This window comes from Telopea speciosissima, chromosome 4 (genome assembly GCF_018873765.1).
Source record: "Telopea speciosissima isolate NSW1024214 ecotype Mountain lineage chromosome 4, Tspe_v1, whole genome shotgun sequence".
NCBI lineage: Eukaryota > Viridiplantae > Streptophyta > Magnoliopsida > Proteales > Proteaceae > Telopea > Telopea speciosissima.
Genome location: NC_057919.1, coordinates 7,750,597 through 7,766,189, shown reverse-complemented (window position 1 = coordinate 7,766,189; position 15,593 = coordinate 7,750,597). Strand labels below are relative to the sequence as shown.

Genomic DNA, 15,593 nt, shown 5'->3' with positions numbered 1-15,593 from the left:
ACATCTAGACCCGTTCATTTAAAAAGATTAGAAATATACATTTTGAATGGTAAGAACAACAACAACAACAAAAGGAACTTGCGTTCATTTAAAAAGATTACATTCAAAGACCCAAGGATATGTCACCATGCACACTCAAACAAAAAAAAAGAAAAATTTGATGGAATTACTATTACGTAACACTAATTAACAATCTTCCTGTGCAGAAGTTGTACGGATGCCCTCCATCTGCACAGCATGTTTCTCTTCTTCTTCAGAACTTGAAACAATGCTTTCAATTTGTACATCATTTTTCTTTGTCCTCGTGTACCATATGGCACAATGAACAAAGAATACCAAGTTTATGAAGCTTAACACGGCTAGAAGAGCATAGAAATAGTATAATTTCCCATAGTTTATGTTACTGGTTAGCCATGCACGACCAACTTGGGTTCCTGTAACCTTGTTGACTATGGACACCAACAAGCTGCTAACAAAAAACCCAAGGCCCACAGTCGAAAGGAAAAGCCCAGTGCTCATCGACTTCATTCCTTTTGGAGCTCTGGTTATAAAGAAATCAAGCTGACCGTTGTACATGAATGCTTCTCCCACACCAACAAGGAAGAACTGCGGTATCAATATGCCGAAGTTCAAAGGCAACGTTGTAACATTGCCACCCATAGATTTAGCGACAGATATTCGTCTTGTCTCCACGATTGCAGCAACTATCATGGCTACAATTGAAAAGACAATGCCAATGGCTATTCTTTGCATGTCAATTAAACCTACAAATTAAAATGAGTGAAATTAACGCCATATTAATTTTTTGTTAGAATTGAAAAGAGTGAAATTATCCTCTTAATCTCTTATTTTATGATCTTTCCCACCTACCATGTTTCCCTTTCCATCTCTTCATCATGGTAATTATAATCCGATCGTAAAATACAGAAGAAACCAATATGCCGGCAATATAGAAGGTATTGAATGAGCCTGCAGGGATTTGAAAGTTCCCAATTGATCTATCCATTGTTGAAGCTTGCTCCACAGAGAAGGTAAGCAATTGCGCATGTATGGTCCAAAAAAAGATTGTTGAGGCCCAAACTGGTATTAGTCTAACCATCATTTTCACCTCCTCTACCTTAGTGACTGAACATAGTTTCCAAGGGTTTTGAATCACAGAACCGTTGGTCCCAGATTCTTTTTCATCTATGATTGCAGCCTTGTCCAAGCAACTACCAAAAAAAAAACAAAGAGGCTAGGGTAGTGTTAGCATAATCTTGCAAATGCAAATGAAACAGAAAAAAAAAATACAGAAACAATTTGTTGTTGACTTGTTATTAGAGAAGAAGATAGTTTCCATGTGCAACACATATCTTCTACGGTGCGCTGCCCTGTCTTGCCTATGCTGCGCAGACACAGGGCCATGCGCAATGATTGCCTTACCCCCGCTAGGGTAAGGAGCTCGGGCAGGGGTAAGGCGGTCAATGCGCACCGCCTTGTGTCTGCACAGCAAGACAGGATGGGCAGTGCGCGCCATAGAAGATCTGGATCCTTCCATGTGTCTCTGGTTTGCGACACTCTCTGATACTTACCGAAGTTGGTCTGTGTGATGGATTCTTGCATCTTTGGTGGAGTCATCATATAAGGTATCAATACTTGGACATTTGAGGTTCCTTTTACATACAGAAGCCACCAAAACCTGGAGAATTTGAATAATGGGGCTTCCCATGCATTTCTTGTACCTGTATCTTCTAGTCCGTGACAAAAACGCCATGATACCAACAAAGAATACGATACTACAAATCCCATAACCCCAAGCTCGGCTGACATAGTCTTGTATGTAGATTTCCATTGTGACACCAAGAAGAGTTCCAAGGCTGATAACAAAATAAAATCTACTGAAAAAGTAAGCCATTTGGGATCTTTCCTTTTCATCTTTCGCGTCGAATTGATCAGTTCCAAATCCTGATACATTGGATTTAAGTCCACCCGCTCCCACTGCAACTATGTATAAAGCAATATTCATGACTCCAACTTGTAATCCATTTGCCTCTACACATGTATTACTTCCATTGTTACAAGGAGGTGGTTGTAGTCCTGGCACTATGGTCGATATTGCTAAAAGGGCAACACCCTGCAGTGATCATAGTTCACAACTACAACGTTTAGACCAAACTTGAATCATCTGAGATGAATGGGAAATAAAGTTGCGATTTCCTATCTTCTTTGTTATTTCTACTTACCAGTGTTTCAATCATTGCGGAAATGGAAATTGTCCAATACCGGCCTAAGAAAGTATCTGCCATGAAACCTCCGAACAAAGACACCATATATGTTGCACCAGAAAAGTTCGTTACGATATTGGCCGCAGTTGCACTAGGAAGATGCATTGTCCCAGCTGCATAAGTCACAAGATTGCATGCAATTCCCATTGTTGTGAACCTCTCGCATGCCTCAACAACTACATAAGATGTGGTCATTAGTAAAACAAAGTATCAACTTGGCATTTTTTGCCCTTGGGTTGCTTGTGAGCAGGGAATCTTCACGTACGGGTTGAACGACTCACAGCCGTTCATATGGAATCCAATCTGTGAGGATATTCCATCTGAACGGCTGTGAGTCATTCACGTACGTGAAAATTCACCGGACTCGGGTTGCTTATACCCCTTGGTGAATTGTACAGTTTTTCTTTAATTTCCCTCTTTGCAATAAATTGATATTACCTATAAAAACAAACTTGGCATTTTTTTGCAAATTCACTTTGATGATGCTTATGTGTATGCAAATTAAGCTTATAATTGTAAGTTTCATAGTTACACTTATATGTAGATAAGAAATAGGTAAATTTTCCAAATTGGTTTCTGCTAATGTCGATCAACAATGGCACGAAATATCCATAAACCTCTAATAAAAATTCATATGCATGAAAAATGAAAAGAAAAAACATGAGACTGCATAGGGCTGCAATCCTTTGATTCCAAGAGTATTTATTTCTTTGCGGAGTATTGTACGTGAAACTTCATGCCATAATGGGTTCTTGATAAAAATTTTCATTCACGGATTATTATAGAAAAGGGCATACCCAGTGCACTAGGCTTCTACCACAGATTATTTTTCATCTGATTATTATATACAATTTTAAACATAAGAAAACATATGATGATTGCATAATCCCAAGCCAAGCCAAACAAGGGAAAACTTAAAAGTGCAACCAAAAACTTCCCAATACCAGTATAGAATCCATTAGTAAAGATGAAATTCATGTTTAATGTTGATTTACGGGTGTAATTTTGATATAATTGAGATCCAAATAAAAATCACATGTTATAATATAATAACTTAAAATTAGTTTAGGCGATTTTAATTACTGAAAATGGCATGTTTCAAAACATTTTTCCACATTGCAGGCCATTTAATTTTCTAAGCATACATGAGAAAAACCAACTAAATTCTGGGGAGCCCAATTTCTAAACGTCCGTGGTAATAATCTTTCCTACATACCCAATTTAAAACCCCACAACTACCATGCGACAGATCAAATGGAGCCCTAATTTTGTCAAGAGAGATCCGTATTCATATGTCAAGTTTCAGTCCTACTAGAGTTTGTTACATGGTAAAACATAGCTTTAAAAATCCACAGATTATTATAGAAAATAACAATCTGCAAATACAACAGGTGTGCTAGGAATGTATGAATTAATTTTCCTTAAATTATATTTTTATAATCAACAGAAATACAATATTCAAAGTTGACTATGTAGAGAACAGAAGAAAGAAATGTACTTAGAATAAGAGCTGCAGACAGCCATCCTCTAGTTTTCGTCTTATCAGCAGGTTGCCCCTTGTAGTCTATTGCATAACTAATTTTTGGATTCATTTTCCCTTCCTGAGAAGCACATAACAACATTTTTATTAGAAAATAATAAATTAATTAACTACCACGCGGCATTTTTTCCATTCATTTTTTCATGTTTCGGCCTTATAATCTGAGTTTGCCAAGTAAGAAAACAAGGTATTGAAAAAAATTAAGGACTACCAAGGGATGGACTACAATTGGCTGCATAGACATACATAGGAAGGTATATATATAAAGGGGCGCTGCTCTTTGTGCCGCAGCATAGGCTGCACCCAGGCACATGGGGGTGGGTGCAATGACCACCCTGCCCCCTAAGTGGCAGGCCCATGTGCTTGGGCGGAGCCTGCGCTGCGGCACAGAGAACATTCTCCCATATATGTTTATTATGGGAAAAAGAACTCTATACGGGAGTGTGGTCTATGCCAACACTCCCATTGAGTCTATCTCTCTCCTCCCCATATGAAAAGACACCTTTGCCCCCTTGTTTTGAGGAAGAGAGAGATAGACACATGGGAGTGTTGGCGTAGGCCACACTCTTGGACAGAAAACTGCTTCCCATAGAACATCATATCCAAGGGTTAGAATTTCCATATCACCCAATTTCCATGTGGAAAAAAACATAGAACTTGATGTTCTACTTCAGGTGAGAGTGTGCTAGAATCCCTACTTTGGGTTCAAATTTGACACTTGTTTGTCTCATAACTCTAACCCTAGTTCAACCACTTGGAGATATCATTGAGTAGAAGAAGAAGAGAGAGAGAGAGAGAGAGAGAGAGTCACCTGGTTCATCATCACCTTTTTTTTTTTTTTTTCTTGTCTCAACCAACCCACAGTCCTCCTACAAACGTGCTTTCCTGCTCTCTCTTATTATAGCAAAGAATCTCTCTTACATCACCATCAGTAGTTCTCTTTGCTGGCTTCCCAAAGAACCTTAGCTAGCTACTGTATTTATATCACTTTACAATGGGTTAAGAACACAAGGCACGAAATGGACTGGATTCTTACTTGATTCTTCTATATATGTTGTTAGACTGGTATGAACCATTAATGCTGTTGTAAGTGCGATTTTCCTTGACAATCATGCTGTCGTAGTGTCATATTCCTTGCTGTTATAGTGTGATTACCTTGACAATCGAACTTGGTACTTGTGTGTTAATTCGTCATATTATCAACAACAGATCGAGTAGTTATTTAATTATTTTGGGGAAATTGCCTAGATCTATAATATATGTATATTAAAAAAAAAACAAATTAAGGGAAAAAGATCTCTGTCCCGGAGCCACACTTCGATGAGTCTATCTCTCTCTTCCCTATGTGAAAAGACATTTCTATCCCCTTGTTTTAAGGAGGAGGGAGAGATAGACACATGGTAGTGTTGGCATAGGCCACATTCCCGGACAGAAAACTGTTTACCAAAAATTAATTACAAAACAGGTAAATTTTACTTTGTTTTACGGTAGGGGGTTAAGGTCCATACGATGCTGGTATCCAGGTGAAACTGAATGCACTCACCTGAAACACTATAGAACCTCTCTTCTAAAAAAAATCCTAAATACCCATCTATTTGACGAAGTTTACTATTCTACTCCTACCTTCGCTCGAAATTGCACACGGGCATCGAAGGGAACCCTCTCCCTTGTTTTACACTTTGTCTACAAACTTGTTTTGTAATTTTTTTTCTTATCTCGTAGTCTAGGTAATTACTCTGTTCCTTTTTTCGGAATTTAGAGATAAATTTTAAGGTCCCGCATGCCTACCTGATGGCTAAAGTGCAATTTGGCTCCTCCAGCCATGGCGGGAGCTGGAGGGTACAACCCAACAAAACAAAGGGGTTTTGGTCATTTCACAGGTAGAATCCAATTGCCCCCCCTGTTTTTGCTGGGCTGGACCCTCCAGCTCCCACCACGGCTGGAGGATCTTTATCCCCTCTAGTTCCTGCCCGGCCCGTTTCCCTAGTGCCCCTAACAAGGGGGGCGCAATGACCAACCTACCCCTGCCTAAATACTCAGCTCGGATGAGGTCCACCGCCCCCTTATTAGAGGCACTAGGGATCTAGGCCAGGTAGGGACCTGGAGGAGATAATTTTCTTAGCCAAATCCACTGAAGTGTTAATGTACGCATTGATTTTTTTTTTTTTAAGGATGGAATTAGTGGCATTATTATATTCGTATCCAATTATATTCGGACGGGTTCGGATAATATCCTATCTGTTTTCAGACGGATTCGCATAGTTTCCGGATAGTATTTTTTGAATACGGATTCTCCTAAATGGATATGAATACGGATCGAATATGAATTTTCGACTATCCGTTGACATCTTTACCGTTTTTATGATGAGGGTTAGGGTTGAGACTTGAGAGTTCAACAACTATCCTTTCTTCTACTTTTCAGTCTTTGATTTTCTTATGGTTTTGTACTTTTGATTTTATCTTGTATTTATTTTAATAGATATGTGATTCCATGTATCACATTGCATAAAACAATATATATATATATATATATATATATATATATATAAACAAATAGAAAATCTAGAAAAAGAATCACATTATCTTAGCTTATAAAATTATAAAAATAAGATAATAAAATCCAATAAAATAACTTACAAGGATAGACGAACAAAGAGATATATTTCAGATAATTTATTACCATAGGATTGCTAAACGAATCGAATAATAATTGATCGGATAGTGGATTATCATATTCGTGTCCGATTAATTTCGAACAGATTCAAATTCTCTTAAACAAATACAAACGCAAATCAAATACAATTTTTGAACATCCGTTGACATCCTTAATTTTTTTGCATATAAAACAAAAGACAAATTAATCTCCCTGCAATGTATATTTTTTATTTTTCTTCATATTCAGATATAGACTAGCTGACGCTTTAAAGTTCATAATAACGAAAAAAGAGAGTTCAGGAGCGTGCAAGACTGCAAGGATGGATGAGTGCATCATTGCTGCGTGCTTCATGCCTTCATATATGATTAGAAGTCCACGTGAAGCTTTCCAAGAAGTATGGCCCTGTGGGCCCCCTAGTGACCCCTTGTGGGTCTTTTTCTTGCCTCCTTGTGCGGTGTTAGTAACCTCTAGTGGGAATCTTGCATAAAAAATAAGAAAAAAAAATTGCTTAAGGCTTGATTTTGTATGTCGTCTATTTCAAATTCGTGGGGTGATTTCTATTTTTAGAAATTGTTTGGCTTGACTTTTGCATCATATTTTAGAGAAATAGAAATTAAGCGGAATAGCTGAGGAGCTGTTTTAATTGGAATTTCTAATTCATTTGATTTCACGCTCTTGCTCTTTAATGAGCACATGATTAATTTGATGGGCAAAATAATAATTTCATGTTAAAAATAAAACATCACCCTTCTTCTTCTCCAAATTAATGGTCTCACCACCACCGACCACCCTCATCACTACCACGTACTACCACCACTTCCACGCCATCACCACTACCACCTTTCCCAAAGAAATTAAATATAAGAAATGTATTCTCATAAATTGAATTACCAAATAGATTTATTTATTCATGTCAACCCACGCACCCAAAAACAATACAAATAAGCATAAAACAAATTAAACAGAGACATGTGTTGTTGGATGCTAAGATATCATTCAAAATCTTCCTCAATCTGTAGAAGCTGTAAGGGTGTCGACGTCCTTCATCTGCATGGCATGTTTCTCTTCCTCTTCAGAACTTACAACGATACTCTCTATTTGTGAAGCATCCTTCATTGTCCTTACATACCATACGGCACAAAGAAGATAGAATATAAAGTCTATGACGACTAACCCGGCAATAAGAGCATAGAAATAGTATAGTTTTCCATAGTTTATGTTACTGGTTAGCCATCCAGTGCCAACTTGAGTTCCAGTCACACTATTGATTATGGAGACCATGAAGGAGCTAATAAAAAACCCAAGTCCTATAGTTGAGAGGAAAAGCCCAGTGCTTATCGACTTCATCCCTTTTCGAGATCGGGTTATGAAGAAGTCAAGTTGACCACTATACATGAATGCTTCTGCCACCCCAACAATGAAAAACTGTGGGATCAATATGTAGAATTTTAGAGGCAAAGTTACGACATTCCCACCCACAGATTTAATGACGGAGATCCGTCGTGTCTCCACGATTGAAGCTACTACCATGGCCAAAATGCCAATGACAAACCCGATGGCTATTCTTTGAAAGTTGGTAAAACCTACAAATTAATTAAAATGATCGAGTACGTGAAACCATATTAATTAATTTTGGGTCAGAATTGAAAATAAGTACTCTACTCTTGTATATATATGAGGTGCTGTTCTTTGTGGCGCAACGCAGGCTGTGCCAAGGCACATGAGGGTGGGCGGAATGACCACCCTACCCCACTGCACAAGCTATCCATATACCTGAAGGACGCAGCCTGCGCTGCGGCACAGAGAACATTCTCCCTATATATATATCACACCTACGTACCATGTCTGCCTTTCCACCTCTTCATCAAGGAAATGATCACCTGGTCGTAGAAAATACCACCAACCAATATTCCAAAAATATAGAAGGCATTGAATGAGCCTGGAGGAATTTGAAAGTTCCCAATTGATCTATCTACTGTTGAAGCTTGCTCCACAGAGAAGGTCAACACTTGTGAATGTATGACCCAGAAATAGATTGTGGTGGCCCAAATCGGCAATAACCTAACCATCATTTTCACTTCCTCTACCTTTGTGACTGAACATAGTTTCCAATGGTTTCGAACCACAGAACCGTTACTATCATAGTCATCTTTGTCTATGATTGCAGCCTTGTCGAAGCAACTACAATTAAAAAACAAAAAAAATGTTAATTTGTTGGTGACTCTTAATTGTTATTAATTAGAGATGAAGAAGACAGTTAGTCTAGTAACTCTTCCATGTGTTTGGTCTATATATATATAGGGAGAGAGAGAGGTTTGTGATCGGGTGCAAGTTTGGCCCTGTCGGCCCGAACCCGCCCTGAACCCGAACAGGACCTGGGCTGAGATATTTGGCCTTGAGGGCGGGTTAGGGTTGGAAGTTTCTGACCCTAAGTCAGGGTCGGGTCGGGCTAGGGTTGAGGCCTGGCCTAGCCTGGCCCTATCCTGATTTAAGTTATACTATAAAATATATATTGATATAATATATACATTCTTTCCCCCTCCCCATGATCAGGGCCAATCAGAGTCAACCCAGTCCGATCCTGAGGGCCGGTCAGGATTGAATTTTTCTGGCCCTGAGTCAAAGTCGGATCGGGCCTGGGCCCAACTAAGGGGACTTAGATTTGGACTAGGGTTCTATAAAGCCTGATCCAACCTGACCCAGTTGCAGCCCTACTCTCTCTCTCTCTCTCTCTCTCTATATATATATATATATATATATCTATATACTACTTACATACTTACCGAAGTTGGTCAGTGTGACGGATTCTTGGAGCGGTGTCAGTAGAGTCATCATACAAGGCATCGACGTTGGTAGGATACTGGAGTTTCCTCTTCCGTAGAGCAGCCACCAAAACGTTGAGTATTTGAACAACGGGACTTCCCACGCTTTTCTTGTACCTGTAACTTCTATACCTCGACATATATATAAGAATTCCAATCAAGAAGGCAAAACAGCAAATCCCGTATCCCCAACTTCGGCTCACATAATCTTGTACGTAGACTGCCAAAGTGAAACTGAGTAAAGTTCCAAGGCTGATGATAAAAAAAAATCTACTAAAAAAGTAATCCATCATGGATTTTTCTTTCTTATCCTTCTCATCAAATTGATCTGTTCCAAATCCTGACACATTAGCTTTAAGTCCTCCTTCTCCAACTGCGATCACGTATAGAGCAAGATTTATGAGTCCAACTTGTAATCCATTTGCCTGTATGCATGTATTACTATTAACGTCACAAGGAGGTGGGCGTAGTCCTGGTATTGCACATACTATTGATAAAATCCCAGCACCCTGCATGGAACATACATCCATCCATCCATCCAACATACATACATAAATACATACATATATGTATAGTTAAGTTAATAACCACATTAATCATTGCACGCACGGTCCAGTCTGCGCCGTAGACGATCTGAATAGATAATAATAAGTGTTTAATTTCTTGTATACGTACTTACCGATGCTAAGATGACTGCGGAAATGAGAATTGTCCAATATCGACCCAAGTAAGAATCAGCCACAAAACCACCGACCAAACACAAGACATATCCAGTGCCAAAAAAGTTGGATACCATGTTGGCTCCAGTTGCACTAGGAAGATGCAACGTCCCACTTGTATAAGTCACAAGGTTTCCAGCAATTCCCATTGTTGTGAACCTCTCGCATATCTCAATAACTACGTACACAAGTTTTAATTCACTTTGATAAATAGAAACAAAAATGAAAAAAAATGAAAAAAAAAAAAGAAAAAGAGATTTCATAGGGATAGGGGCTGCAGTCCTTTGATTTCTTTGATTCCGATGGTAGTTATTTTTATTGGGAGGAGTTCATGAAACTTCATGCCACTGTGGGTCATGGTTTTTATTTGAAGAATCAATATCGGATTGGCAGATACGGCTGATTTGTATCAGAAGGGAATGTACGTACCCAGGATAGAAGCTGCAGACAACCATCCTCCAGTTTTCGTCTTGTCAACTGGTTGTCCCTTGTAGTCTATCGGATAAGTAATTTTTGGACTCATTTTCCTCTCCTGAGAAGCATATTATTTTTAATTAAAAAACATTAATAAAGTAGTTAAACATGGACTAATCCAGGTAATTAACAAACATTCTCTCAAGCAAAGCATATGACTATAGTGGTCAAACCACCAAATCTACATTCATCAAGGTGGCAAATTTAGTGATATTTAACAATATTATATGGAAAAAAAATTCATACACAATATCAATTGTTTTAAAAATTTAAAACAAAACAAACAGAACTTATGGGTAGAAAATCATATGAGAAAAAGATAGGGACACTGAAGTGCCAGTACATACTCTGCCTTGTTAGAAGTTCTTTGGACCGACTATAGAGGCTACACAGGCTAACACCTCGCCCGAGGTGGGATCCCATTCTCGTACAAGAACATACCAGAATAAAGGGTGTGAGCCGGCCAGATGGCATCTACCATGAGTGGGTCCCACATGATGGACGCCATTTGGGCGGCTCACACCCATTCTCATACGTTCTCCTACGAGAATTGGATCCCGCCCAGTGTTCATCCTACTCCCACCCCCAAAACAATTGGCGGGTTACAACACTGCCGACGTCCAAAACCGTCTCCATTTAATTTATAGGGATAATGTTCTCAGCACTGGAGGCTCAGGATGTGCCCAGTAGACACATGGGGTGGACAAAATGACCTACTTGTCCTCCTGAATGACCAAAATCCCACCCCCCCTCCCCATGTATTTGGATGTAGCTTGTCTGTGCCCATATGTGCTTCCGGGTAGAGAACATCACCCCTAACTTATAATACTTTAAAGAGAGTAAGGTAACATGAACTTCTGAGTTTTTCTTAACTAATGTATGTTGGGATGCCAAGGGGGTTTCGATGACTGATCCTCCCACCGCAAGGGGGGATCGACCGCCTGCGGCCTCTGGTGGCGCTGCGGGACGTCCTTTGGCTTCGGTTGTTGCGGCAGATCCTCTCACGCATGGGCATACCCCAGAAATTGAAATCAAAACCCCTTCGTTGCACATGGGGTTTTCTGCGATATTCTTCTCTAATGCAGAAATCGCCAAGTCCATTGAACTATTTCAGATGGCCTTGGTGGCTAAATGCGCCTATGGAAGGCCAGCCCTGTTTGACGTCAAGAGAGCACTCCAGGCATCGTTCCATCTTGCAGCAGATGTGCAAATATCCACGCTGGATTCACGCCACTTGCTACTGCGCTTCATCAACCACTCGGATTACGTGCGAGTATGGCTGAAGGACCATCTGATGATCAAGGGTTTCCCCTTCCGTTTCTTCAAGTGGACTCGTTTCTTCAAAGCAGGGACAGAGTCGCTGGTGGTCCCGGTGTGGGTGTCGTTCCCCAACCTGCCGATAAATCTTTACCACGGGAATTTTTTTCGTTCGGTGGCTGGACCGGTTGGAAAAGTGTTGAGAATAGATGGGGCAACGATAGGTTGCACGAGAACAGTTGCGGCTAGAGCTTGCGTTGAGGTCGATGTTCGCTAGGCGCTACCTGATCGGATATGGATTGGCTGCGGCTCGTCGGGGTTCTACCAAAGGGTAGTGTTTGAAAATTTGCCGTCCTTCTGCTTGGCGTGCTCCAAGTTGGGGCATGTTAGAGAGCATTGTCGCAAGGAGATCAAAGAGAGTTTGGTGCAGGCAATTAATCCAGCGGCCGTGGGGAAGAACCAGCAAGGGGTGGGTTTGGAAGGGGTGATAACTGAGGAGAATGCAAAAGCAGTGGTGGTGGTTTCGGACACAGAGGAGGTGGCTTTGAACGTGGGCAAAGGAAAGGCACCATTAGTGCAGAATTCCAGTGAAGGCACAAGTGCTATACAGGTAGGGGAGGTTGGGGTACAGGGAACTGGTAATGCTCCCCAAGTTGCTGCCAAGGGTGGCATTCCACCGCCTTCAATGGTGGTTGTGTGTGGAGGAGATGGTTATCCGGCAGCCGGCCAGCGTGGCAAGGGGATGACACGATTTTCACAAGTTCAAGATTCAAATTTAAATTTTGAAACCGCAGGAAAGAATAGAGGGAAATCGGTTATTGTTGATAATGACTTTGCATTGTTGGCGGACTTGGAGGAGGATACGTTGGACTACAATACTGAAGATATTGGTGTTAATTTGGTAGGGAAAGATTTATCTATCAAAGATATTAATCATTATGATCCCAGTGTGGACTCTCATACAGCTGTAGATGAGGATGATGATTGAGTTGGGAAAGGGCTCTTTATTTTCAAATAAGGAATTTAAAAGTTATGAGGAAGTGGAGGTTGAGGTGGGAAAGGAGTCTTTATGTTCAAATAAGGAGCGCTCATCTCACGTGGGTGGGTCGGAAGGAGTGGACTTGGGCCTAAATATGGGTATGGGTTCTGCTGGTGTATCTGGGGCAGATGTGGGTGGGTCGAAGTATGACCAATTTGAGCATGAGATGCAAGGTGTGTGGACTCAGGTGTTGGGTCGAACAAGGCGTAATGGCCGTAGGAATGCCCCTCGAGGTGGTCGAATGAGTAGCCGTATGGCTACTCCAGGTATTGGTAGAGCTCGTCGTCAAAAGAAGGCAAAGCCTAGTGTTATAGCGGTGGACACTGCAGTAGAACAACCCTTGATTGAAAAGGAGATTTCATCTCCCTTTTCATCAGAGGAGGAGATTCTTTTGGCTCGTGTGGCTTTTGATGGGCTTGGTGTATATACTGGGATCCCCCGAAGATCAAATAGGATAAGGATCCCTTCGGTGCGCCTCGCAGAGCCTCCGTAGGCTTGTTTTATTGTTTCTCTCGGGTTAGCTCTCGCCAATATGGTTAAGGTCTGAGTTCCCCTTGTTTATGTTTTAGCTTTTTTTGCCAGTATTCTGTCATAGGCTTGTTTGACCCCTTTTATATATTTAATAAAATTGCTCTTTTAAAATTAAAAAAAAAAAAAAAAAAAAGGATAACATGAACTTTTGAAAAAGATCGATACTACCTTAAAACAGACAAAGAAAAACAGGAATTGAAACACAAAAAAAGCCAAAGATTTAATTCATTTTGCCAATGGTACTGCAAGTCTGCAACAATGAAATAACAACATATCTTCACTAAGCACAGAACAGAGAGAGAGAGAGAGAGAGAGAGAGAGAGACTTGGCTCTTTGTCTGACCCAGTAATTGAAGAACACCAAGCCTTCCTACACAGTACCTTTCTGCTCTCTCTTGAACCAACAAAGAATCTCTTAAATCATTTCTCTCTTTGCTGATCTCCCCATAGATCCTTAGCTATTGTATTTATATCTCTCAAAATGGTTGAGAACACATAATGGCTGGCACGCACATATGTACCAAAATAAACAATTATCTAATAGCAAAAACAATAACAAAAATCTAATAAAATAAAAATTGGGGACCGTGAGTCATGAACTCATGATTCTGCTTTGGGCTCCTCTGTAGTGCGATATAGTGTGTAGCGCACATTCAACGGTCCTGTGTATTTAAGTACACAACCTAACACTCTACTTGTGTGTTAGGCTGCGTAACAAGACCGATAGATGGTGTGTTACACACTATGTCATGCTATAGAGGACCCGAATCCCATGATTCTTTGTGATAAGTTTGGTAACTATTATATCTAAATTCTCTTGATTTTCTAGCATTAATTAAGTGTGGAAGGGATTTTTTTTTTTTCCACATGTACTCTGCGTAATTGAATTCGATCATATCCTTAATTACTTTCATCAATAACAAGATACAGTTATATATGAATACACATAATGAATCTAGACATGATCTCTAACTAAATACTATCAGTTAACCGTCCTAATTAATTAACAACTTCATATCTAAGAGACGGCATGTGAACGGCCGGACAAAGAGTAGTGATATTATGTGTGGCCAAGTAGTCAGAGTTATCTCTAATAGGCCCTCTCAGGGCCTCAACCTCAACGTCAACGGTGGTTGGCCAACGGTGAGAGCTTGGACTTGAGATGAATGAAGCGTTGACGTTGATGGGATAGACCCTTTGTTAGATGTCAACAACTTGATCAACAGTCGAGATAAGCCGGACAATCAATTGCTTTGAAGCCACCATATCACAAACAAAATGATAGTTTATTTCAATAAATAGTGAGAACCTCACATCGAAAAAAAAACCCATGTCTTGACCTCGGGAGACGTGCCTCTTGCCCGATCTTTCTCTTTGTCTCTTGCTTGTGTCCCCATTTCCAATCCCCTTTTGTCATTAGCCATCCGCTAGTTCAAATTTTTAGCTATTTACCTTTGATCTATATTTCGTGAGGTCCGAAACCATTGCCTTACTCTTTCATATTCCCATTTTGCCATTATATCTTTTTTCATATCCCTTATTATACCCATGTTGTACCGTCGTTCTGTCCGGATGGCAACCAATAGACTTGTAAAATCTCGTAAAATCTCTGAAGACACCGTTACTTTGTCCAAAATTCAAGTTAGAAAGGCCTTCATTGCAGCCATTACTTTGTTTGGAATTCGAATAAGAAAAGTCTTCATTATATTTGTAATTCTACCCAAAATTTTGAATGATGTGAAGCTAATCATTATCCACGCAGACACTGTTAGGGATGTAAATGGATCAAACTCAGCTCGGCTAGGATAATCCTGTTTCCGAATCTGTTTATCAAATCATTATTCGATCGGATTGGATTTAAAATTATTAAATTTGAATTCGATTTTCTAAAAGGAATTCTGAATATTATCTGGTTCAATATTCATTTAATAATAATTATTTTTTTTAACAATTTGAACTTGATAATTAAGACCAACGCCAAAAGGAAGAAGCTTACTGCACCTGCGCAACACCAAATCAAAGCACATTCTGCGTTGGCCTTGGCAGAGCATGATTGTGCATCCAGATTTCACTCCCATTTTATAAAGTCTTGTGGTTGTTGAGTCTCCTTTGTTTTTTCGATGTGGGACAAAAGTATCTCCATATGAGGTGACTAATGACTATCGAGTAAAATACTAAACAATGAAATTCTAAGACTCACAAACCGACAAGGGAAGGTACTACCGTACAAGGGGCTTAAAAGACGATAGTAGATGGAGAAAGAAAGAGTCTATGGGCCCCACTCCTTTGTGT

General features: G+C 40.0%; 2 protein-coding genes across 2 annotated transcripts; both read right to left on the bottom strand.

Annotated features, from left to right (window-relative positions):
• Window positions 1–186: 186 nt before the first annotated feature.
• On the bottom strand, window positions 187–3,908 carry LOC122658255 (protein NRT1/ PTR FAMILY 6.2-like). Its single transcript, XM_043853174.1, has 5 exons — window positions 3,763–3,908; window positions 2,223–2,440; window positions 1,572–2,113; window positions 871–1,211; window positions 187–764 (listed from the first exon to the last, which is right to left on the bottom strand). Exons 1-5 carry the CDS (start codon window positions 3,884–3,886, stop codon window positions 187–189), a joined length of 1,803 nt encoding a protein of 600 aa, XP_043709109.1. The 5' UTR covers window positions 3,887–3,908.
• Window positions 3,909–7,468: 3,560 nt separating this feature from the next.
• LOC122658253 (protein NRT1/ PTR FAMILY 6.2-like) lies at window positions 7,469–10,150 on the bottom strand. The gene is made up of 4 exons (XM_043853170.1): window positions 9,962–10,150; window positions 9,244–9,791; window positions 8,301–8,641; window positions 7,469–8,043 (listed from the first exon to the last, which is right to left on the bottom strand). Exons 1-4 carry the CDS (start codon window positions 10,148–10,150, stop codon window positions 7,469–7,471), a joined length of 1,653 nt encoding a protein of 550 aa, XP_043709105.1.
• Window positions 10,151–15,593: the final 5,443 nt, after the last annotated feature.